The sequence below is a fragment of the Poecilia mexicana genome, unplaced genomic scaffold (assembly GCF_051168715.1).
Source record: "Poecilia mexicana isolate PSO_F unplaced genomic scaffold, ASM5116871v1 scaffold_15, whole genome shotgun sequence".
NCBI classification, from domain to species: Eukaryota; Metazoa; Chordata; class Actinopteri; order Cyprinodontiformes; family Poeciliidae; genus Poecilia; species Poecilia mexicana.
The window spans coordinates 6,911,135-6,935,545 of record NW_028263384.1 but is presented as its reverse complement, the minus strand read 5'-3'; the positions used below and the strand labels follow the sequence as shown (position 1 = coordinate 6,935,545).

At 38.8% G+C, this 24,411-nt stretch overlaps 2 protein-coding genes across 2 annotated transcripts in view; one reads left to right on the top strand and one right to left on the bottom strand.

Annotated features, from left to right (window-relative positions):
- Positions 1-8,271, bottom strand: part of LOC106913809 (contactin-associated protein-like 4) — a 42,118-nt gene extending 33,847 nt beyond the window's left edge. Inside the window, exons 1-2 of the mRNA XM_014980253.2 lie at positions 7,970-8,271; positions 2,140-2,250 (exon numbers count right to left, since the gene is read on the bottom strand). Of these exons, the coding sequence (XP_014835739.2) occupies positions 2,140-2,250; positions 7,970-8,054 (196 nt within the window). The 5' untranslated portion in view covers positions 8,055-8,271. The remainder of the gene's footprint in view (positions 1-2,139; positions 2,251-7,969) is intronic.
- Positions 8,272-9,981: 1,710 nt separating this feature from the next.
- On the top strand, positions 9,982-12,153 carry LOC106913445 (tripartite motif-containing protein 16-like). The gene has a single exon (XM_088013211.1). It carries the CDS (start codon positions 10,067-10,069, stop codon positions 11,768-11,770), a length of 1,704 nt encoding a protein of 567 aa, XP_087869337.1. The 5' UTR covers positions 9,982-10,066; the 3' UTR covers positions 11,771-12,153.
- The last annotated feature ends 12,258 nt before the right edge of the window (positions 12,154-24,411 follow it).

Sequence of the window (24,411 nt, the reverse complement as noted above, 5' to 3'; positions counted from 1 at the left end):
ACCCGACACGGAAAACTGGATTTGGAATGAAACAGGCTAAGATTAGGCTACTGAAATGGATCTTACCTCAACCCTACTAAAATTAAAAGACTCTCCATTGTGTCCAGTTCTATGCCAGGGAAACATCCAATAAAAATTAACACTACTACTTCCACTAAGGATATTTTCAAGATTATTCAGTCCATTAGTTTATTTACATTGGTAGAAGTGACTGAAAACCAGAAGCAAGTTGATGGCAGACCGGAAGTAGTTTATGTCGTCATTAGAGGACGCGAGCAAAAGTTCTTTAACATGAATTGAGTTTGAATGAGATAAACTACTGAGAAAGGTGTATTTTGTACTAGATGAGTGTTTTAGCAGATTAGCTTTAAGCTAATGAAAATTTTAGTGATCTCACGGTCTCAATGCTAGCTCTTTTTTACTGCACAGTTATGGTATAATGCTAATGTATTGTATAGTATAAGAGCTTCTAATTTGTGTTAGACACATCTAGCATAACTTCGGTGGTGATATGCTCATGTGGTTTACTTTAAAGGTCTAAATCTGTGATTTAAGTTTGTGATTATTTGAATATTATGCGATACTAAGTATTGCAATTTTGGTTTATTTTGTTTCCAGATTAACTGGTAAATCACCAGGCAATAAATAAACAACAACTCCAACAACACCAACTAGCTTATTTCTTTGTAACACACATCGTATACTTTATCAATCCCAATGATAAAGTATACAGAGGCTTCAGAGCGCCTTTGTTGGTGTTCTAAATTGAATCAGCAAAAACATGTCTAGTGTATTATTTATCAGTTTTCCAAACATAAGCCGCAGCATAAATAAGGAACCTTACCCCCACCCACCTCTAATCAAAATCATGAAGAGTTGGCTAATTTAAATCCAAGTGAAGCTCATCACATGGTGCGACGTGTCATGGTCAGTGGAGCAGAAACAGCAGGCGGATTCTCTGCACAACCACTGCAAACACACTGGGAATTTAAAAGAGCTTGTGTAGTGAAGGATGCAATAGGCAGCAATTATTTATTGATAATGAAACTCCTAAATGTTACATGTGACAACAGGACTACGAGTGGGTGGGAGGGTTATTTTGCTCAGCACATATCTGAGGGTTTGTCTGTTTCCTCTTAAACAGAAAGAAAAAATTCTCTGTGATCATTTTGGTATTATGATGTCGAGCTAAGCCTAAACTATGTTTAATCTCAGCACGTTCCCTTTCAGCACAGTGCGAGATGTCAGCACCCTACAGAGCGGAGGAGTATGAGGTTGGCTTGAGGACAGCAACCCACTGAGTTGTGTCAGTAATTTATATGCACGGCTTTAAACAGCACAAGTGATTTACATCCTGAGTTTCTGTAGCATTATTGGTACGTCGCTTCTAAACTACTGGCAAAATTTTATCCTTTTGCTGCATCTGTGAAAGTGTTGAAAAGTCATTTTGGAAAGGAGTTAGTACTTGGATTTCAAGTACTTGAACTTACTTGAACTTAGTATTTGAATTGATCTAAAAGTACATTCAAAGTTTCTACTTTTGTTGACATAACAAAAATTTTAGGATGCCTTCAAACCTGACAGTCAGGTAGACTCGGTTCAAAAAACCTCCAAAGGTCTGTCAGGAATTATGTTAGCTGCACATTTATGTGCATAAAAGGTTGCTCCCTGTCTGTCTGCATGACCAAAATCATGTTATGGTGCGTTCACACCATACATGTTTTGAGTGTCGGGTGCATCTGGTTTACATTCAAAGTCTATGTGGAGGCACATTGAGGCGTGTTTTGAGCGCCTAGTGCAGCAAGATTTGAACCGTTTGGAGCATTTGACACGTCAAGACCTGACGCGCTGCCACATAGAGTTTGGACGTAAACCAGACGCACAAAACGCTGGATGTAGAATGCCAAGCATCTGCATTCAAAGTGCACACTTGTCGAACTTGAAGTGTCAAACGCGTTTGGTGTGAATGCACCATTAGGTTAACCTTTTAGGTATCAGAGTTGTTTGTCCAGTGAGGCTCTACATTACGATGTGATAGATTAGCCATCATTGGTGGGCATACTTCCGCTAAAGCGCTAATAGCTAATAATCACACCGTGATATAATTTACAGCACAATGGCTGCAGTGATGTCACTCACCTTCTCTTCGGTTTAATTTAGCAAAACCCGGCCCGTGACTGCTGGACAGCTGCGAGGAGCTTCTGAATGACGACGGTGATAAACTCGATACCAGTGGCCTGTGACACGTTTCTGAGAATCACAAAAAAAAAAAAAAAAAACATAAGAAAATGTTTGACAAAATCACAGAGTTTCATTGGTGACATTCTGGATAGTCGTTAAATTTGAATACTATTTCTCAAAAGTCACAGCACGACTCCGAGCTCACACGTGTTCAGCTCAGTGTTCAGTGGACGACACAGATCTGGGATGTTGGAAGCATGATTCTTTATGAATCAAAAATATCAGAACATATCAGTTTCTTTCAAGAACTTGGTGAACTTGAATAAAAGAATCCACGTCTCATGTATGCCACAGCACATTCACTCTGCTTTCTTTAGTAAAGGTCATGACCCCTCGGTGTGGTGGCGAATTTTAGAAATATAGAATCGATTCTGAAGATGTGATGCAAAAATAGAGAGCATGAATTCTTTGTCACAAAGGCACTAACTTGACAACAGGGTGATTTAATAAGGCAAAAATCCAGAGGGGATAAACTCAAGATAATCTAGAACTGAAATTTTACTTCATTTGTGTTTCAGAAATTATCTGGCAACTCGTGAAGTGTGCATGCAAGACAGAGGTTTATATGTGAGACTCCAGTCATTGCTCTTTTACCTGCTTTCCAAACTTTCCTTCACTAACCCAGCTGCACGTTCCCATAGTTTCTGCTGGTTTAACATTCACCCTACAGCAACAGCAAACGGAGACGCCCTGCTGCGGCCGGGAGAGAAAGCTCAAACCTCACCTGCTGAAGTAATGAGAATCTTACTGACATTTTGCACCTCTTAAGTTCTTGAGCGAAAAGGGGAAAGACACCCACCTTAGTTTTGTCACTTTTTAGAATGTGTGTTCTATCCAACTAACACTTTATTTACATACTAACTCAAACTGTTTATAGAAGTAGCTATTTCTAGCGGGTACTGCTCATCTCAAAGACCGGCTCTGGCTCCTTATCCTCCAGTGAGGTGAGACTTCTAGCCCTCCATGTTAGGCAACAGGACAAACGTCATGTAAGGTCAGGAGTAAATCCAAAGGCTACACCGTCCCAAGTCACAGCCACACAACTCCGGTCTTCGAGCTCGATGAAGAACTTAGCCGCTGAATTGGGACATAGCCCATTTCCCCTATGCCATCCTGGTACACCGCCAGGAATTAGCATGCCAAAGCCTCGTCTTCAACCTCCAGATAAATATGCTCTCTAGCTAGCAGGCCTAAGTAAGGAACATTACTGAGTAGAAAAGGGCAGCACTATGGGTTGGGACAGGCTTTCTTATTGGTGACTCATCTCACACTTTGTGTCCATTGTGTAAAAAAACCCAAAACATAAGACCAGGGGTGCCCAAAGTCGGTCCTCGAGGGCTGGCACCCTCAGTCGACGGTTCCTGCCCAATTGCGGAAACGTTTGCCTTTTTTAATGTTCAGCCATTTTATAGGAATCATTTGAGTAGTACTTAGGGAAACTCAATTACAACGCCACATATGTCGCATATGTATTCGTCTTTATTGTAAATGGCTGTAGCAGAAATAATTTGCGACAGATTAGATTATCTGGAATTTAAAATAGATGTTCTGTATCAGGTCCATCAGAAAATTTTGCTAGGAAGCACATCTTTGTCAAAAAAATATGTGATGGGGGTTTCATGTATTTTATTCATAAAACCTTAGAGGATTGATTCACATACCTAGGCACTTATGATAAGCATTGCTAATGCAGCCCTGTTATCACTGCTTTTAAAGACTACATTCTGTTTTGTTATTTCATAGTTTAGATATTTGAACTTAAAGGTTCATAGCTTATTCATTGTTTTCCGTCTCTACCTTTCAAGGACAGTGAAGGTCGATCATAACAAAAGCTGGCATAATCGCGTCGCTACAATAGTTTTAGACATCTCACAATATTTCCTTTGAACTAAACATCTTTGTAGGAGTTTGGGGTTGGGAAGGTTTCAGTAACAATCTGTTCACACTGCAGGTTTTCACTCATGTTTTCCGTTGTCTGACTCATTGGGAGACTCATTAAATCACCTGTCAGATACCATCTCTGCTGCATCCCAAATTGTTGGCTTTTATTCAGCTTTTGCTCTGTGATGTTCAGCGTCAGCTGAAGGCCTGGAGACTAATGACACTTGAACTGCATTCAGGATGACCTGATCTAATTCCAGCTCAGAGAATCAGAGAAAACAGTTGCACTATTTACAAAAAATAATAATAATTTTTTTGGGGGGGATCAATTTCCATTCATAGACTGCATCATGTTTTTCTTGTTTTGAAGACAGATATTTACACACAGTGTGCAAAATCAAGATATTCCTTCAATATTTTCACACACAGTATTGTTCATTCCTCTATTCCTCTATATGCACCAGTCTCTGATGCAACAAAATACCCTCACAACATGGTCCTACTGCAGAAATGGAAAAGATGTTCTTAGATTTGCTCATTTTTTCCCTCCAAACGTAGCAACTGTCTTCTGACCAAAAAACTTCAACTTTATCTCCAAAAAGGAAGATCTTTGTCTTTATTTTAAATATACAATCTGGCTTTTATCTTGCTTTGACGTAAAAATGTCCTCGTTGCCGAATGAGCTCTCAACCCATCTTGGTACAAAGAAACGTTTGTTTCTGGAAACAGGACCTTCCTCCCTGAATGGTGTGAAAACTGGATACCCCAGTTGTGTTTTTACTCATATAGAACTGAGTGATGACTGTGGCAACCTGGGAAAGCACTGGGAAAGTTTGCCCAAAAAAATGAACCAGACTTCTCTTCTCAAAATGCACCTCATTAACGTTTAGCAAGTAACTCCAGACTCCTTCCTGATTGAAGCTAGTTCATCCTCCCAGCTACGCTTAGATTGCCTTGACTTCAGCAGCTTAACTTGTCTGAACACAAATCTTTACAAATGACACTGAAAGCAAAATCAGAGCCTCTATTTAGCTTCTTCCAACTTTTTATCTCTGCCAGTGCCACCTCAAGCTCCCGTGTCTCATAAAACATTCATCATCTTCACATTGAAGGCTGTGTGGCTTTGCAGACAGAAATGCAGGAGCTATCAGCCCCCGCCTGTGTGCAAGCTATAATAAGAAGCCATGTGGTAGGTTTCGGTTTTGTTACAGACAAGATTTGTTTTGCACAGTTTTGTTTTTCCTGGGGGGGAAAAATGACAATTTTGGAAGGAATTTACTGTAAACTACTTTTTGTTTTTGTTAAATTTAATTGAAAGCTTCCATCATGCTTTTGTTGACAATTGCGAGGTTTTATCTGACAATTTCACAACATCGCACTCAAATTTTCTCTATCTGAAAAGTGCTTCCAAAAGCACACAATGGCATCTAAAACCCGCTATTCAACAAAAGAAGTCTGCCCATCATGACGCGGCACTTTCTGACATGTTAACAATCTTTTATCACTTGATATTTCATCATATCACAATAAAAATCTTCAATGTAATTTTTCTTACAGAGGTATGGCAGCCTAATAATTCAGCTCCCTTTTATTCCAATACCCTTTACAGACTTCAATTGCAGCTAACAGGTTCAGGTTATGAACTAAGCTTTGAACAACTCACAGAGTTCTGTAGACTGATAATGGAAACAATATGAAAAACTGCAAACATATCAAGTGGGAGAACACGCTACCAGGACAGCTATCCATTGTGTGAATCATTAACCTGCGAAGAAGAAAGAACTTAGAAGAACCAGAGATGTCAACTATTTTTCAAATTTTAGGTCTCCGATGACCGAGATAAACATTTTAAAACCAAATTCACCATTTCTTGGTCACCCTTAACCATTGATGAATGTAGGTTATGTCCCAGCCTGTACCTTAGACCTAACCAAAGGTCCAACACAGGCAGGCCGATATTACCAGATGAAAATATTAAGTTACCTTTTAATCTTTTAACATTTAAGTTACCGTCTAAATATCTGACAGAGTTTATCTAAATAATCCCAATGTAAACCAGAATAAGACTTTATTGACATCATACAACATTTGCATTAGTGCAGCTCAAAGACAAACAAACAACATAACAAACGGGTAGACAGGTCCCTGAAACTAAAGCCATACGAGGCGCTGCTCTTTCATTAGATGAGAATAAATAAAATCAGAAAAACACATACCTCATATGCAACACAACCAGAGGTCTGCACAGACGTTTTGGGGGGAGGTCCCCAAGTATGAAAAAAAATGTATGAAAAAAGTATGACAGCTGCCTTAGTAGTGTGAGATTTAATACAGGCCACACACAGCAAAAGATTTCAGAAGGCTACTTTTTGATTAGCTGAAAAAGGACAGGCACTCTACCACCACCTAGTGTCTGTCTGTACACATCCCTGAACACAACAGTTTGCAGACAAAAAAATTTCAATATGTTGTGTTGGTCAACCATATAAAATCTTAATAATTCACACGGAGGTTTGTTGCTGTGACATGGTAAATGTTAGAAAAGCTTAAACCACTTTACTTTATGAACATCTCTTATCCTCTACAAATGGTGACTCATATCTGAACACACACCACGGCTCATATGAGTACAAACACAACTAACACCTTTTATCATGTTCACACACTGCTATTCACTTATCAGAAGATGTCAACACTCCACTCACAAGAGAACACCTCACACGCACACCCACACATAGACAGAGGTTAGAAAAGCTGTGATATCATCCGTCATTAGCTTGTGACTAAAACACACACTTCACCGACTCCGCATCAGTCGAGAGAGGAACTGGCGTTTCAGCGAAGGACTGCAGAGACGGCGAGAAAACAACATCACCACTGTCAAGAGAGTTGTGTGAGAAGGCAAAACATCTTCTGAAGCTAATGTCCTGCCTCATAATTATGACATGTTCTGTTTCATCTGAGTAGATGAGGTTTGGATGTGGCTAGTCTGAGCTATAAAGCAGAACTTTCTCCACACAACTATCAACTGCCTTGTCGAGACCAAATTTTCCACACTTCATGACCAACTCATGAAGATGTCGCCATGTTGCTACCAACCTCCTTTTTGTTGTTGTTTTTTTTACTTCTAAATAGAGGTGGGTGAATTGATCCAAAATGTCAATAATATCCATAACAAGTAGGGATCCGTAACGGACTCTAGAAATGTTTTAAAAATCAGTGTTTGTCCTTTCCATTCAAATGTGTCCTAACCAAACGTCACTATGGGTTTATTTACAATAAGCTTTCAATCACGTGGACAATTTTTCAAATTTAAATCCAAATTCACATTTATGGAAGGAACATCTTTTCAAAGAAGATGCATATGCAGCATATGCATCCTGCATATGCTGGAAGAGGTGCCTAAAATAATTTCTTATTTGCATTTCACATTTATGAGATTCCTGTTTTTCAACAATCAAATATTAGATGGCACATCAACATATTGTAAAAGAAAATGTGAGTCAGGTCACATCAGCTCCTGTTGTTTTTGACGACTGACGAATTATTGTGGCTCTGTTAATATCCTTGCACATTCTTTTTTTCCAAACTGCTTAAAATTAAATAGGCATTAAAACTAAAAAAATATAAATAAAATAAACTCATTTCTCATGTTTCCCTTTCAGGAAACAAAGGATTCAAGTTCAACATATAGAAATTCTGAAGAGCTTATTAATTGTTGGTTTGAAGAGCCGAATCTTCAATATTAACACAAAAGAAAAAAGTTTGAAAAAGCCCTGGAACAAATCATTTTCTGCGGCTGAAATAAATTAAACAACAGCTCAGAGTCCGAGATGTTTGGGCTCACCTGCATTTATGTTCACACACCAGCTGACGAGCATCAGGACGAGCCTTGTGGTTGTTCCCCATGCTCGGCTAGTCCACAGGTCCATGATGAAGTGGAGGGAAGCTGCAGCGTTGATCTGCTCTCCCTCTCTGCTCTCTCAGAAGGGTCTTCGTCGCTCGCTGAAACCCTGGTGAGACCTCGCAGGCTGCCGTCTGCACGGCTGCTCTCCGCAGACTGAGGAGAAAGAGGAGACGGTGGGAGGCTGAGGCACGGAGAGAGGGAGTTCACTCACCACCATCACACCAAGTGCTTTCCTGCCATAAAGAGACTTTAATGACAAAAATCCACAGGAACTCGGAGACGCATATCTGTTACATGACAGTCGTTCACACTTGAACAAAAAGAGCGAATGAGTTTGTGGGGGATTCAGGACAAATATGGATGTGTGTTTTATGATCTGGGAGTGGGAATATTAAATTTTTACTGCTAAAAACAATCTTTGAAAATACAATATGATCAATTTTGTAATTGACAGGGCCCCGATTTTTTATTATTATTTTTTATTTCTATGAACAAAAAATAAATAATTAAATTGTGGAGGGCCCCCTGTTGGTCAGGGCCCCTAGAATTGTCATCACTTTTCCCCTCTACACCCTGCCCCTGATGCTAAGTGTTTGCATTTGGTCAAAACACAGAAAGTTAGGATAGAATTAAATAGTTTGAAAACTTTTTCTCCCTAATTGGGACCAATTTGTGCACAGTGAGGGTCTGAAAGCATCTACATAATGCTCTCTGCATTCACATTATATTTACTCGTCGATGGCCTTTTTCATTAGTACACTCATGCAGCAATATTATGTAGATAGTTAATGCAAAAAGGTTTCTTATGCTTTCATGTTTTTTTGACAGTAAGGAGCATTTGCCTTAGAAATCTGAGGAAGAATTTCTGAAAATGTGGAGACAATGAGCAATGAGAAGACGGACGACTGATCCCTGTCTGTTGTGGCTACTCTTAATAAGGACCAAAAATAAAAATGCCAGAGTAGCTTTTCAGGAGGAGGTTTTCGACTCACTCAAAATAAAAATCACTCGCAGAGAGTTTACTTTACTTAAAGAAATAACAAAAATATTATCCGAGTTAGCTTCATACAAAAATTTTAATATAAATCTTAATTTAGCTGTTTCGCTTCTCACTCCTTCACCAAACAATTAGATCAACCACAGCAGCTGCTTCTGCTTGTTAATCACAGCAGGAGGCTGACTGACAAGGAGGAGGGTCTAAGCCAGGGGTGTCCAAAGTCAGTCCTCTAGATCTGGCATCCTGCACATTTTAGTTCTCTCCCTGGTGGTAGTAACAACCTTTTCAGCTTGTCAATATTCCTCTTAGGGCTTCTAACGAGCCATCATTTGATGCAGGTGCGTTAAACCAGGGAGAGAACTAAAACATGCAGGATGCCGGCCCTCCAGGACCGACTTTGGGCTCCCCTGGTCTAAGCACAAAAAATAAATAACAATAGATCTACCATTCACATTATCTTGGATCTGTAACATTAATAAATTAACAAAAAATAAATTAATCAAATTATTGACAGGCTCCATCACAATCCTTTCCAGGTAATGTCTTTTAGGTAATGTTCCACATTCCCATGCTTTATTATATAAATCAAATAAGATTAACATTGAATATTCACTAAATTCACTTACATAATAGATTTGATCATTTTCTGAAGTTGACATTTTCTCAGGGCAGATCTTAACTACACTGTTGGAAAATACATATTATTGACATTATTTTGTTCTTGTATTAGTTCTTCATTTTCTAATAGGTTTACTGTCAGTCTTCAAAATTATTATGTGTACTTTTTTTGGAAAATTTCTATTCTAAGGTTGCTGATTTTACATTTTTATTGCTGCTGCTGTTTCCTCACTAATTAAAAAGGGCAACCAGATTCCCTTGTAAATCGTTCATTAAGTTAATCTGTGTCCATCCCTGTCCTCTCTGCTCTTAAACACACCTTGAAGCTGATTGGCAGCTGCCTCTCTGCACTTATCAGAGCTCAAAGCAGTTTCTGCATTCAGAAAGTGAAACTAACACAGCCACTGTGACTGAGAGCAGCGATGGAGCAGAGTCATCTGGACAGAGAAACCTTCTCCTGTTCCATCTGTATGGATCTACTGAAGGATCCAGTGGCTATTCCCTGTGGACACAGCTACTGTATGAAGTGTATTAAAACCCACTGGGATGCAGAGGATCAGAAGGGAATCCACAGCTGCCCTGGGTGCAGGGAGACGTTCACACCGAGGCCTGTGCTAAAGAAGAACATCATGCTAGCAGCTTTAGTGGAGCAGCTGAAGAAGACTGGACTCCAAGCTGCTGCTGCTGATCACTGCTATGCTGGACCTGAAGATGTGGCCTGTGATGTCTGCAGTGGAAGAAAACTGAAAGCCATCATGTCCTGTTCAGTCTGCCTGGCCTCTTACTGCAAAGAACACCTTCAGCCTCATTATCGTTCAGCTCCTTTCAGGAAACACAAGCTGGTGCAGCCGGCCAGAGACCTCCAGGAGAACATCTGCTCTCGTCACGGTGAGGCGATGAGGCTCTTCTGTCGTACCGATAAGATGAGTATATGTGCTTTCTGTTTAATGGGTGAACATGGTTATCACGACACGGTATCAGCTGCAGCAGAAAGGGCTGAGAGGCAGAGAGATCTGGAGGACAGACAAGGAAACATCCACCAGATGATCTGGGACAAAGAGAATGATGTGAAGCTGCTTCAACAGGAGGTGGAGGCCATCAATCACTCTGCTGATAAAACAGTGGAGGAGAATGACGAGGTCTTCACCCAGCTGATCCATCTCCTCCAAAGAAGAAGCTCCGAGGTGAAGCAGCAGATCAGATTCCACCAGAAAACTGAAGTGAGTCGAGTCAAAGATCTTCAGAAGAAGCTGGAGCAGGAGATCACTGAGCTGAAGAGGAAAGGCGTTGAGCTGGAGCAGGTGTCACACACAGAGGATCACGGCCAGTTTCTCCTCAACTACTCCTCACTGCCAGCACTCAGTGAGTCTACACACACATCCAGCATCAAAATCCGTCCTCTGAGACACTTTGAGGACTTGACAGCAGCTCTGACAGAGTTCAGAGATAAACTACAGCAAGTCGAGAGTGACTCGTGGGATAATGTCTTACTGATGGTCACTCAGATGGATGTTCTACTGTCAGGACCAGAACCAAGGACCAGAGCTGGCTTCTTGAATTATTACTGTGAAATCAGTCTGGATCAAAACACGGCATACGAACGTCTGGAACTATCAGAGGGGAACAGGAAGGTGACATTGCTGAATAAAGATCTGCCTTATTTGAGACATCCAGACAGATTCACTTTTTGGTCTCAGGTTCTGAGTAGAGAGAGTCTGACTGGACGTTGCTACTGGGAGGTGGAGTGGAGCGGTAAAGTTTGTGTTGCAGTTGCATACAAAAATATCACCAGAGTAGGCAATACAGATGCATGTGGATTTGGATTTAATGACAAATCTTGGGCTTTATATTGTTCCAATTTAACATTTGGTCACAACAACATCTGGACCTCTGTCTCAGGTCCAGTTTCCTCCAGAGTAGGAGTGTACCTCGATCACACAGCAGGTCTTCTGTCCTTCTGTAACGTCTCTGACTCCATGACTCTGATCCACAGAGTCCAGACCACATTCACTCAGCCACTACTGGCTGGAGTTTGGGTTTTGGGCAAAGGAAACTCTGCAGAGTTCTGTCAGCCCAGTAGATATACTTTCTTGTCTCCAATTGCTGCTCCGGGTTCATTGTTCTGATTTATTTTTCTGGTTTAAGTAGTTTTAAGTAGTTTTGTGTTCCAGGAGGATTTTTTTTTTTTTTTTTTTTTGGGGGGGGGGGGAGTATTCTTTGACACTAAGATATTTCTCCACATGAAAACCTAAACTTCTCTGGGCTCTAATAGTTTTGCTTTAACATTCACATTGATGTATTTGGATGTTCTGGTTCCTCTTCCACGGTTTGGCAGAACAAATGTTCAAATTAGTTATTGAAATGAGATGAACTCACTGGTGTGTTCTTTACAGTGATCCAAAGAAGAAACTGAATCTGCTTAGAACTGATGCTGATTTAGATCAGAAATGGAAATGTCTGATGTTCTGTCTCTGACTTTCTTCAATAAAATGATATGATTAAAGAGAAATTTGCTCTTTATTACAATTTGTGTGGTTTGCTGCTGGAGAAGATCCAATACCTGAAGAATGACTTAATAATTGGGAGGTTTTGAAAGGGCTTGTTTTCCTGAAACCAAAGAACTTCAGGGCCTTTCTTTTTTTTTTATTTTTAGCACTTGGACAGTTTCTAGATGCAGTAAAGGCCCAAATGGAAAATCTAATCTTCTCTGGGCTCTAATAGTTTTGCTTGAATATTCATGTTGCTGTATTTGGATGTTCTGGTTCCTCTTCCACTGTTCTGCAGAACAAATGTTCAAATCAGTTGAAATTGAAGTGAGATGAACTCACTGGTGTTTTTATAGTGATCCAAAGAAGAAACTGAATCTGTCATCAGCTTAGAACTGATGCTGTTCTACGGTCTTTAGAATTAGATCAGAATTATAAACGTCTGCTGTTCTGTCTCTTTAGCTTTCTTCAATAAAACAATTTGATTAAAGAGATTTGGAAAAATGTCCTATCACAATAAATTCCACATTTACAAAATGTAATTGCTTGTTTCAAAATTGGTGACTGCATTATGATTTTATGATGTAAAGCACTTTGGACAGCCTTGTAGCTGAAATGAACTTTAACTTCTACCATTCATTCGGTTAATCAATTTCCAGACATTCCCTCTCTCCCTGCTTTTAAACATGCATTGAATGTTATATGATCAAATGTGAGATGTTTAGGAGCAAATATAAGGCACTTGGGTAAACCTTTAACATTCATTTCTGTCTCTTATCTAATCTGATCTGAGACATAATGGAAGTCAGAAATTCATTAGTTGTCCAATAATGTCCCATCTGAAACACTATTATCTTGGCCATTAGATGACTAATGGAGAAAATAATTATTTGGTGTATTGATCTACCATTTTTTTTTATTGCTTCTTTCAGATCAGGCACTCAGTTCAGCAAAGTCTTCAGCATGTTTGTTTCTCTGTTTTAACTTTCTTCTGCTTTTATTAGCCTCCTACTTTCCACCATACTTGTACAGGCATGATTCTGCCTCTTTATTTTCTGGACATATTTACCTTTCTGACAACCACAAGCAAGGGAGAGAGTAACACAACTGAAATTTCTTCATAGCCAAGGTAAAACAATGTTTCTATCTGGTATCTTGGGTGAAACTGAAGCATCCCCTTCGATATGTGCAGTTTTACATTTTATTATTTTTTGGCTATTTAGAGCATTTCCCTTAAGAGAATCACATCCTCTTGATTCTTGTGCCTAATTTATTGTTAAACAATGTTACAAATAGAGCTCTTCTACATAAAGACTTTGTGATGTGTGTCCAGCATCATTTGTTGCAGCTCATTTCACACAGGTACTTCTGTTTTCACTATTGATTTTCTTTTCTTTTTTTTGCTATAATTGACCACAATAGTTTTCTGTCTTTTTCATCTGACCTCCAAACAAGCAACCTAATGAATAATTCAACACCAGATCAATAAAATGGAGAGATTTATAGTGCTGCTCTCAGCCTTTATAAATTAAGTTTGTGCATATTGTGAAACATAATGAAGACTGGCCATTAAATATTCAGTTTTTTCAAAAGAATGTTAGGAAATCTGTGTTATTTTCTTATTATCTCTCGAGAATAAGAAACATAACTGAAAGAAATATGGAAAGCCATTTTATTTGAAATTAAATAGTTACTAATAAATTATTAATAAATGTCATGAAACAAATGTCCCCATGAATTAAAAAATATATTTTTCTTTTTCTAAATTAATTTCAAGATTTGTTTATTCGTTTTATATATTGATTTCATTGTGATTTATTCATTGTAATTTATTCATTTAATAATTTTATATTGAGTTTCTCAGTAAACTCAATATAAACGTATATTGAAACTCAATATAAAAGTAGTATCAATGTAAAGATCTATGCTACTGACGCCATATAAATCGCGGTTAAATTCAATAACAAAAACTTATCATAGAGTCAAATAACACATTAGGAAGCTACATCTAGCACAGAAACAATGCCTCATAATTACTTCCACAATACATACCGGCAATGCAACCACTCAAACCGGACATCACAAAACGGATGGGGACACCATACTGTCTGCTTCAAAAACAAGATTGCTAGGTTGCAATTCCTGAAAAGAACACACGAGGGCAGGCTTTTCCCCTCTTGATCTACATAAATGAACTTAATAGTTCGTGAAAGCATAATATGTACAACTTCGTAACAGAACAACGTATTTCATGGGCTTATTTTTTAAACTTTGTTTTTATTTCAGGATCTTTTAATGTCATGTTCTAATATTCAAAAGAGGACGGCGGTTTTGACTGTGAGGCAGCTCGAGTCCAGTGACCTGACAGACGGCGAGCTTCATAACATCTTTGGAATACGGGAACTCGACTCTGTTAAGTCAAATGCTCCTTACTACCCGCTAAAATCAATCGATGCGGCGAGGCAATAGCGACTACACCGGAAGAACCACAAATTTCAAAACAACAGCACGCGAGCTTAACTTCCTCACTTATAAGGGAAAGGCAGGCCTGTCGTGTCGTACCTCATACTAGCCTACAAGTCACCTGTACGTCAGTTCAAGCTCTTAAAGTTCGCACATTTCACCCTCATGCATATGCGCTGAAGTTCACTGTCAGCCTGCTTCACTTCAAAAAAGTTTGAAAGGATGGGACATCCTTTCCCCTAATAGTGTTACACCCTTTAACTTAAAGTCACACCTGGTTGTCTGCTAATATACCTTTGCTAGCTTCCTAGCTTTTCTTGCCTGTAAACTTTCATCTGTTGGCTGGTTGACGTTAGTTTTCCCCACTTCTGTTGCCAACCCATAGAATGCTGCGTGCATTCTGTGCAAAAAAGCTTGGCACTACTACAATATAAAATATGTAATGTTCTTTTTTTACATTTCTGTTGTGATACCTGTCTTAAAATTCATTCGTAATGGTCTTAAAAGGCCTTAAATTTGAGTTGGTGAAACCTGCAGAAACCCTGATAGAGAAGATTTAGCATTTCAGCCCGACTTTTGCTTCGACTGAATTTCCTGGTTAATACTGACTGTAAATGTGTAAACAGTGCTGGACAATGTCAGCTTTTAACATCAAAATCCAAACATTGTCAAGCTAGCTGGACTCCTGCCTGCAGCTTTTTGATATCTGGCTCTTCTTCAAACTTAATGTCTTTTAGCCTCACTGACTGAAATGATTGCTCTTCCACTTGTCTGCCAGACCTGAGCTGATTTGCTCCTGTTGACTTTGACCTCGGCGAGCGGCCGCGTGAATTAAACTATGTCCTCTGGTGTTTCTGGGAGCACTCTGGGTTTTTTCACACCATTGTCGAGTATTGACCACATAGTGAAGCGTGATATTAGGTGCAGGGCTCCATGCCAGGATGGTTCAGAGCTTTAACGATTCGAGGCATTGCTTACCCATCTGAAGTGAACGACGGGGGGTCGCTGAGCTGAAAAATAAAAAAATCCCACTTTGTTGAAAACTAGAGGGAGTACAGAATATGAATCTGCTGCTAGATAATGACTACTTTGGAACATGGGATTTACGTTACATAATGTCCCGTCTTACAAGGTTGAAAGTTTGTCAGGGGTTCCACTCCTTTATTTTCAGCTTCTCTGTAAATTAGCTTCATTCCCACAAAGAGAGGGAAAATGTTTTTGTTTTTTTTTACCTGCCACTTTGGCTGAAATACATGTACAGCTACATACATACAGTAGTACAAGAATATAGAACTCCCTGAAAGTATCCTTCAGTCTGTTAAATGTAATAAAAGTTATTAAATATTAATTTACTAATGGAGAAGGTCTGGTTTTTCAAGCAAGAATTAACACACACTGTGCAATAGTGTTCAACATGCAACCTGTTTATTTTACCTTTGTGACTAATGTTAAGCTACCCCACTATGGTAACTACACTTAAAGTTAATGTTAGTTTAAGTTAAGAAAAAAAAATTCTGAGGGCAAAGCACAACCCATGTATTGAGGCCTTAGTCCTCATGCCAGTGGTTGCAGGTTCAATTCCTGGCTTGGTGACATTTGCCGCATGTCTTCCCCCTCTCTCATAACCCTCTTTCCTGCTGAACTACTTTCAAATAAAGGCCACTAGAGCCAACAAAACCTAAAAAAAAAAAAAAATATCTAGTGTATGCTAAATCAGTAACACATTGACAATAAAGAGGCAGTACTATGTAAAATTGACTTTTTGGAGCTGTATATCATGTTATAATGTCATTCCTTCACCAAAACATACTCTATCATGCATGTCTGGGAAATCCTTTAATCTCCCTTGGTAACCATTAAGCTGTGAAAAGTGACTGGGTGGACCTAGCACCGCCTTCCAGGCCTCACCTCGGAGGAAAAGCTGCAGTTTCCCACCTTTAGAGCCACCAGAGTAGCGGCAGCAGCAATTAGCAAACACCTGGTGGAACCACGCAACTGCTGAGCTCACTGCAGGAGCTGCTTCTCAGTGAAACTCCGCCATTGACCGTGTAAACAATTCCTGTTTGATAATATGAAAGAGGTTCAGTAACATCTGATCAGATCAGGATTTTGTAGATTTCAATTTTGTCAAAACCGAATGAGGCCCATTCTCTGACCCAACAAGCTGGGTAATAATTTTTAAACCAATGTTTGAAACTATACCCAACTTCTGGTTATTTTTTTAATAAACCGATAGTTATTTCAATTATAGAAGAACATAACAAAGGAAATTCCAGTAGTTTATAAATTTAAAATGATTGGCAGAGAATTTCTGCAGACAATTCTTCTTAAGGTAGAGTTTGCAGTACGATATCTGAACTAGTTATGGATACATTATTTCCATGGCTAGAAGTGCCAGTAGATTTTTTTTCTACTGTCTCTCACTATATTCCCATCCCTGCATTGAAATCTAACAGACACCAATGTGTATTATTCACACAAGGCAACAAACTAGATCTAACACCCATAATTGCTACAAGGAGCCTTGAAATAAGTCGCAGCACTGAGTCCTTCCTCTGCAACAGGATGCGTCTCTGTCACCGAGGAGGGGGCAAAATTAATCACCGGGCTTTTTGGACGGGCCCTTACCACTGGCAGCTTACTGTGGTAAACCAGCAGAGTAAGGAAAATGAATTAACATGCAGCCTTACAACTGTATGGAGCGGTAAAGAAGGTCTTTGTTCATCAGAGGCTCCAGCTGCAGGGCTAATAGGATATTATTTATCAACTAATCTCCAAAGATTGGTCTAGAAGAGAGTAACTTGGATCTGCACAAAAATCTAATAGGTCCTTTTTTTTCTATTTCAGCCATTTCATAGAAGAATGCTAGAATCAAACATACAAAAAGACTGCACATACTGCTTTATTTATTAAAACACCCATATTGAAATGCTGAAGTATAAAGAATCTCTTATAATTATAACACGGACTTCAAATTTAAAGGATTCCTGTGAAGTTTATCCACCTTTATTACATAGTTGCAGAATTCTGTTTTTGTGCGTCAAGCTGATGTTTCCGTCACACACTGTTTTACAATCTGAAAAGAGAAAACTGCACTCTCGGCTTGAGGATGTCGGCTTTTAAGAACAACGGCTTCAATCTGCTCGCTTGGTATTCTGTCTGTGATCTTCGTGGCGACTTGGATTGTGTCGTTTTGGCCCCCGTGAAAAATCAAAGCCGATTCAAAAGCTTTGATTACAGCCTCCAAACTAAAATCACAGTGTTTTGAGAAGCCTGGCGGTTATCAGTGTGATTAGCTTTTCTTTTTGTTTGCTCAAAAGAAATGTGTTATTATGAAGTTTCCCTGACATCAATCTGTGTCGTACTCTAAAACAGAGCAATCAATTCTTTAGCAGTTTACAAATTTTAAATGAACACACTGTCGCAATGACCAACAGTAATAAAAAAAAAGGCTGTTTAGGATTGTTTCTATGACAAAAAGTGAAAAGCAAATACCGAAATAATTCCAGAAATAATTGTTGCAATGCGACTTGCCTAACATCTTAGCATGATGATTATGTGTGAAACCATTGCAGATTATTTTATTTAACTCAGTTTAAAAAAATTGCATCTCACTTGCTTAGTTTTATCTGTTCAAATAGGAATAATAGTCTAACAAAGAACATGAATAGATTTAAAGTTCATGAATGACTCACAAGTTCTGTTTAAGATTTAAGTCAGATACTGAACCTTTTCTAAGATTTTTCTTGGTTAGCCATGCAGAGAGTAGTAATAGAAATCACAGTTGTGTTAAAAGATCCAGATGTTTTCTCCTTACCTAACCTTCCAAAATTTTGCAGTCATTTTATTATTGTGCCACCATTTAGCTTTAAGACATTTTGCTGTCAATACCAAGATCAGCTGTGGTCCCAGATATGGGACGACTTTTGGGAGTAAATGACGGTGTTCCTGGGATTGTCCAGATTCAGCTTTTTGGGCGATCAGATCTTCGCAGAAATAGATCAATAACCTCTGTCTCTGTGCACACGCCTCACTATGATTGCCTTTAAGCACCGCATTGCGTTCAGGGATCGATGTGCGTAGGTGTCGGGCATCAAGGTTGTGAAAAACATAAGTTGCCAGCTTTTTATATGGAGTGGAAAGCTTCTAGGTCTGACTGTTAACGGTGAAGCCAATGGAGTAAAAACACTCTCTGGTCTCTCGATTAGGATCTCTTTGTCATGTAAATTTCTGGAGAAAATCAGTTCATACATGAGAATGTTTGAATTTATACTTCTTCAGCCATATAATTAAAAAAAACTTATGAAAGAATAACACTAATTTTCTCCATTAATAAATAGGTTTAGTAACAGTTTTGTGTGTTTCTCTGCACAGATATAATGAATAATTGACAAGTGAACAATGATCTCAACCAAAAACGGTACCTTGTTCTGCACTTCGCTTTGTACAGGGGGTCTGAACCCTTGGCTATTGAGAAACAATTTCTTCCTAGAGGCGTCCACTGTTGAAATTTTAAACGATTGGATCAAATTTTACCCAATCACTAACATTTGGCCGATACATATGTAATGGACGAGCTTAAACATTAAGGAAGTTACGCTACGAAGTTTACCGGAAATAATGCTTTTGCTCCTACTTTAATTACTTAATATTTATTTGTATGGCCAACATGTACTGAATGATTTCCTTCACATCCGTTGTTGCTAAAGCTACAAGCAGACTATAATTCCAAAAACAGCACAGAAAATCAACATCACAGTTCACAATGTCTCCTTCTGTCTGCTGATTGACCAGGATGCATTTATCATAGTAATGCATCCTGAGAAATCCATTTCCTGAGAAATCCTGCTCAATGGATTTCTCAGGATGGGAGAAATTCCACACAGCACAGTGAAGGGAGATGAGAATTTAACAAAATTACTTAGGAATTCAATGGCCAGGCTAGAAAAGCGCTCTACTAAAAAAGAAAAAAAAAAAAAACAGAAAAAGTGTGAGAAAACAGTTCAAATATTAACTTTAATGATGCTCCAATATGAGAATTTGGGCCGATATTGACATCCGATATTAGTATTGCTTTTATGGACAATAACTGCAAACGTTTTTTTCGCTTGTCACAGTTGGTCACGCTAGAAAAGCTGCTGTTAGGGTAAAACGTGAATGCAGAAGGAAAACTTAAAAACAAAACATCCGGCCATTTGTTGGCGTCGGACAAAAGCGTTTCTGAACACAAAGAACCCAGCCTGGTGAAGCAGAACCCTGTGGCTTTGGTTCTGTTTGGTGCTGTGCTTCTTTTCCTCCCTGTTCTCTCTCTGCTCATACTGAATGGCTTCCCTTTATTGGGGACAGAAAGATGCTTAAGGGCTGCAGACCCCTCAGGACTATCTTAAGCTCCTCTCGTAGGCTGAGCCATCTCAGGGATCTCATCTCTGTGGAAGAGAACAGCAGCAGAAAACAAAGAATGCTTTGGAGTCATATTACCCCCGTGGAGACGGGGACGTGAATATGGCTCAACAGATATTAACACGGACTTTTTCTTCGAATTCAGGAGGATCGTGGGCCTCACAGAGTTTGTGTCTTGGCAAATAGCAGAAAGAAAATCACAACTTGTTTCTTGATCTTTTTCACATTTTAGCTGATTCCTATCAGGGAGTGTTAGGGCCACATTAAGAAAAGAAATTACGAGAAGTCGTCCTCTAGGCTTAAATCACAAATGGTGACTTTGTTAAATATGTTGAGCTGCAAGTCTCCATAGCCTTAACGCTCCACTCCCATAAAAACAGCATCGATTTTTTTTACTTGTCAAGCTTGTTTCAAAGTTTTCTCACTTCTGTTTGCAGTCGCTCCATTTCCCCTCTACAGTCTAATATGAATTAGGCTGAGAGCAGCCGACAGACCTCACTGTCAGAACATAATTACAGTAAAAGGTCAACAGAGACCCAATCTTCTCTAGTGACAGGATGGAAAACGGCTGAGGGCAGAGCGTTAGGAACTGGCAGGGACGGAGAAGCAGCTGTTGGTTGTTTGTCGGAAGCTCCACTTTTCATCCTGTTTGTTGACAACAATAGACCAAGAAGCCACACTTCCATTGACTACATGATTGCGCAATTTGGTGTTATAAAAATACATTTGTTCAGTTTTGGGAAAAACTTACATTTTTCAGTAAGACTTAGATCAAAATGTTACTAGTAACCACACCAGGACAAAAGGTGTTAACGTACAACTTTCTAGTGTTAGTGAGGCGAAGAAATCTGAACTTTTGCAAATATTTCAAACTTCTGACCAGGGCTGTCAAAGTGGCCCTCATCGTGATATTTGATTACCAAAACAAGGTAGCTTTAACTTGTTTGTCCTTCAGACATTTTTTATTTTGTGAATATGTATAGAAAACTTATGTTACATGAAATGTGGGGATTTAATGTTTTTATTTCTAAAGCAGCGACATTTTCAGTCCCGTCCACAGGCGGTTTCCTTTTTTTTTGTTTTCTCATGGTGAGATCTGACAAGACGCAGGTGGTCGATTCTTTAACTCTGATGGCTTTTAAAAGACAGCCGAGTCGTGCTGTTTCAAAACGGCCTGCAGATAAGTTTCAAAAGTGTTGCTTAAGAAAATGAGCTTTGAAGTGTGACTACAGAAGGGAAACGGGAACACAGAAAACCATCCATTTTCAAAACCAGATAATTTCTGCCTCATATCTGAACTTATGAATCAATCTCAGGAAATCACAGGGGAACAGAGAAAATGTCAGCACTCAGAACCTTTCTCCAACTTTTCAAATGTTTCAGCAGGAAAAAATAAAATCATGTGGCCTTGCAAGTGGCTTCACTTTTGAATATCCTTCAAAGATTCAGCCAGCAAACGTCTAAAAGTTATGACACTACGTTTTGTAGGCTGAAGCACAACTTAATTTTATTTTTATTTTTTGCTTTCATACCATAAAGGCATTTTCTTGTCACTTAATGCCAACATAGGCTTTCCATCTAACACCTTTTTCAAGCAATTACCCTCAAACTCCCTCTCCCATCTGCAGTTAAAAGTTAAGGCTTAGTAAAAATCTGCACTAAGTAAAGTGGCTGGGATGTGTGGAATGCAGTCTGACTATAGAATTTCATTAGTGTCTTAAGTTTTTTTGTGGATTCAAATGATGATGAGCATAAAACCTGTTTAGTTAGAACAGTGTCAGAAATGCACCTCTGTCTTTTCTCCACGCTGTCAATTAAGTGTTGTAATCAGCCTCATTCCAGTGTTACTGCTGCTGTGAAAGAGAAGATGTGAGTTCATCTCTAATGAGATCAACCACAAACATCCCAGCACGGTCTGATCCGCTGCACTTCATTAACTCTCTGTCATTCATCATTCTCCTGTTTTTTTTCTCTTTCTCTGTCGCTTTCTTTCTTCCCAAACTTTCTTTACGTCAGGAACTTTAGAGTTTTTGAAGAGTCTCGAGCTCTCTGAAGAGCTAGGATACTTTATGAGGAGATAAAAAAGACGTTGAGCTTTACCAGGATCTACTTTAAACTTAAAAGGAAAATTCTTCGAAAACATCATAATCCTGAGATTTGAAGTAGGACTTTGATATGGTGAGAACTCTTTGTGCTCTTTTGCCTTTGCTTTTGAGGATCTTGGTTGTGCTCATTAAATCAAACGGAAGTGACAGATGTTGGTGACTAAAAGTTAAAAGGAGCTACAGATAGAGGTTCAGTTATGAGATTATTGACAAATGGTGATAAAGGTGTAAAGGTATTCATTCAGGAAAACACAAGACATCCACTTCTTCGAGTCAGTAGGTCATTTTTCATCAGAGCGGACAGAAGTCACATGTGGGGTAACCCAAGGTTCAATCCTGGGTCCCTTCTTACTTAATATTTATGTGCTCCTGCTAGCTCAGGTTAGAGCAAGAAATAAAATGAGTTATAGCTGAGAAGATGATACACAGATCTACGTTACGGTGTCACCAGGTGACTCTGAACATACTCAGAAGTTGAGACGCTTAGAAATGAATCAGCTTATGACAAATAAATTTTCTTCATCTGAACAGAAACAAAACTGGACTTATTGTCTTTTGGACCTATAGGAACGATGTACCGTCATCTCAGAGCTTCTCAATCATCAGAGACACAAAGACAGTTACCAGGTCACCCTTCTATAACCTGAAGACAATTTCTAGGATTAAAGGACTAATGTTTCATCAAGATACAGAGAAACTCACTAAAACCAGGAAGACAGAAGACATCATCCTGGTTCTAAAAGTCCTTACACTGACACCCTGTAACTCAGAGAATAAACTTTAAAATAGTTAGCTTATAAATCACTACATGACTTAGCACCAAAATACATTAAAGACCTGCTGTTGTCTCAACATTCCAGACCTCTCAGGTCTTCTGGTTTAAATCTGCTCTGCATCCCCAGAATCAGAATCAAATGCTTTCAGTTTTTATGCTTCGCTAATCTTGAAGAAACTTCAAGGCCAAAAGACCCTTTCTTTTAGAGTTGCCTTTTGTAAGTAATAACTGGAACATCACTAGTTTTATTTTGGATTTCAACTTTTTATTACTTTTTCATTTTGCCACTTGAGACTGTGGTATGATGAAATCTCAGCAAGTTCAGGAGATTTGAACACTTTAGTGGGACACTTTAGCAAACAAATGTGCTTTTGTCTCAGCACAAACTCGACAAACTGCTACAAAGTGGTCAGCGATGTTGTCTGATGTTGAAAATACCAAGTTTGTCAAAACTTTACATCTCTCCGGAGCTCGATCTTTTCGAATAAATGCTAAAATGTCACAGGTGGTGAAACATTCTCTTCCTAGAAGGTTGTATTCTGATGACCGCTGCTGCTTTTTATATCTCAGGTGATGCACCGGCTGTCACCAGCTTTGTGGTCTCATTTAAAGCACATCAGGTGTGTTGCTCTGGGCTCAACTGCAGAAACAGTGTCTGACTAACATCAGATTGCAAAGGACTGTGTTGATCTCTGTGCTCTCAGAAATAAAGAATAAACACAAACTAATGGACTAAGACAAGCAGTGAGCATGCAGTCCCTACATGTTTGACAGCATTGCTGAGACAGTACAAGAGGATACATTTGTGTAATTTTGTCTTTAATAGTTCACAGTTTTCTCTCACTTGTCATTCTGCATTAAAGTACGGTATGCTGTTATATTTTGTCTTCATAAACTGTGCTCAAAATATTCGAATAATCACGGATCAGCTGTACAGTCAAATTAAATATGGCTTTCAGTTTGCTGGATTAAAAGTATCTTTTAACAACCTGTCAGCCGGTGAGCCTGTCACGGTAACAAAGTTTGCCGGAAGATAAATTGTCCCAGAAGTTATTGTGATAAATGATTATATTGTTGATTTGAGACCATTTTCAAGTAATATAATGGTAATGACACAGAAGTGCAAGAACACGTTCTCAAAAATTGATAGTTTAAATTCTAATGAATATTTAGACACATAGACAGATTGTAATAATAAGAATAACAAGAATAAAATAAGTAATAATCAAAACTATAATATAAATATATACAATAAAATATTAAATAAATGGGAGTTTAGTAGTCTTATGCCATGAGGGATAACACTAGAAATGGAAGACATTTTAAATATTCAAAATAAATAAACAAAACAACAGAAACAACAAATAAAATGAATTATGAAGTCTGTGTACGCAAAATCATCCTTCAAAAGAAAATAACAATTTTGCACCAGACTGATTACTTTTGTCATCCAGTTGGGAGAAGAGAGAGACAGAGAGAGAGAGAGAGAGAGAGAGACAGAGAGAGAGAGAGCTCACATATTAAGAATGGGTTTTTTT

Coding starts and splice junctions, on each gene's coding strand:
- LOC106913445 (XM_088013211.1), top strand. CDS start 10,067: ATGGAGCAGAGTCATCTGGACAGAGAAACCTTCTCCTGTTCCATCTGT.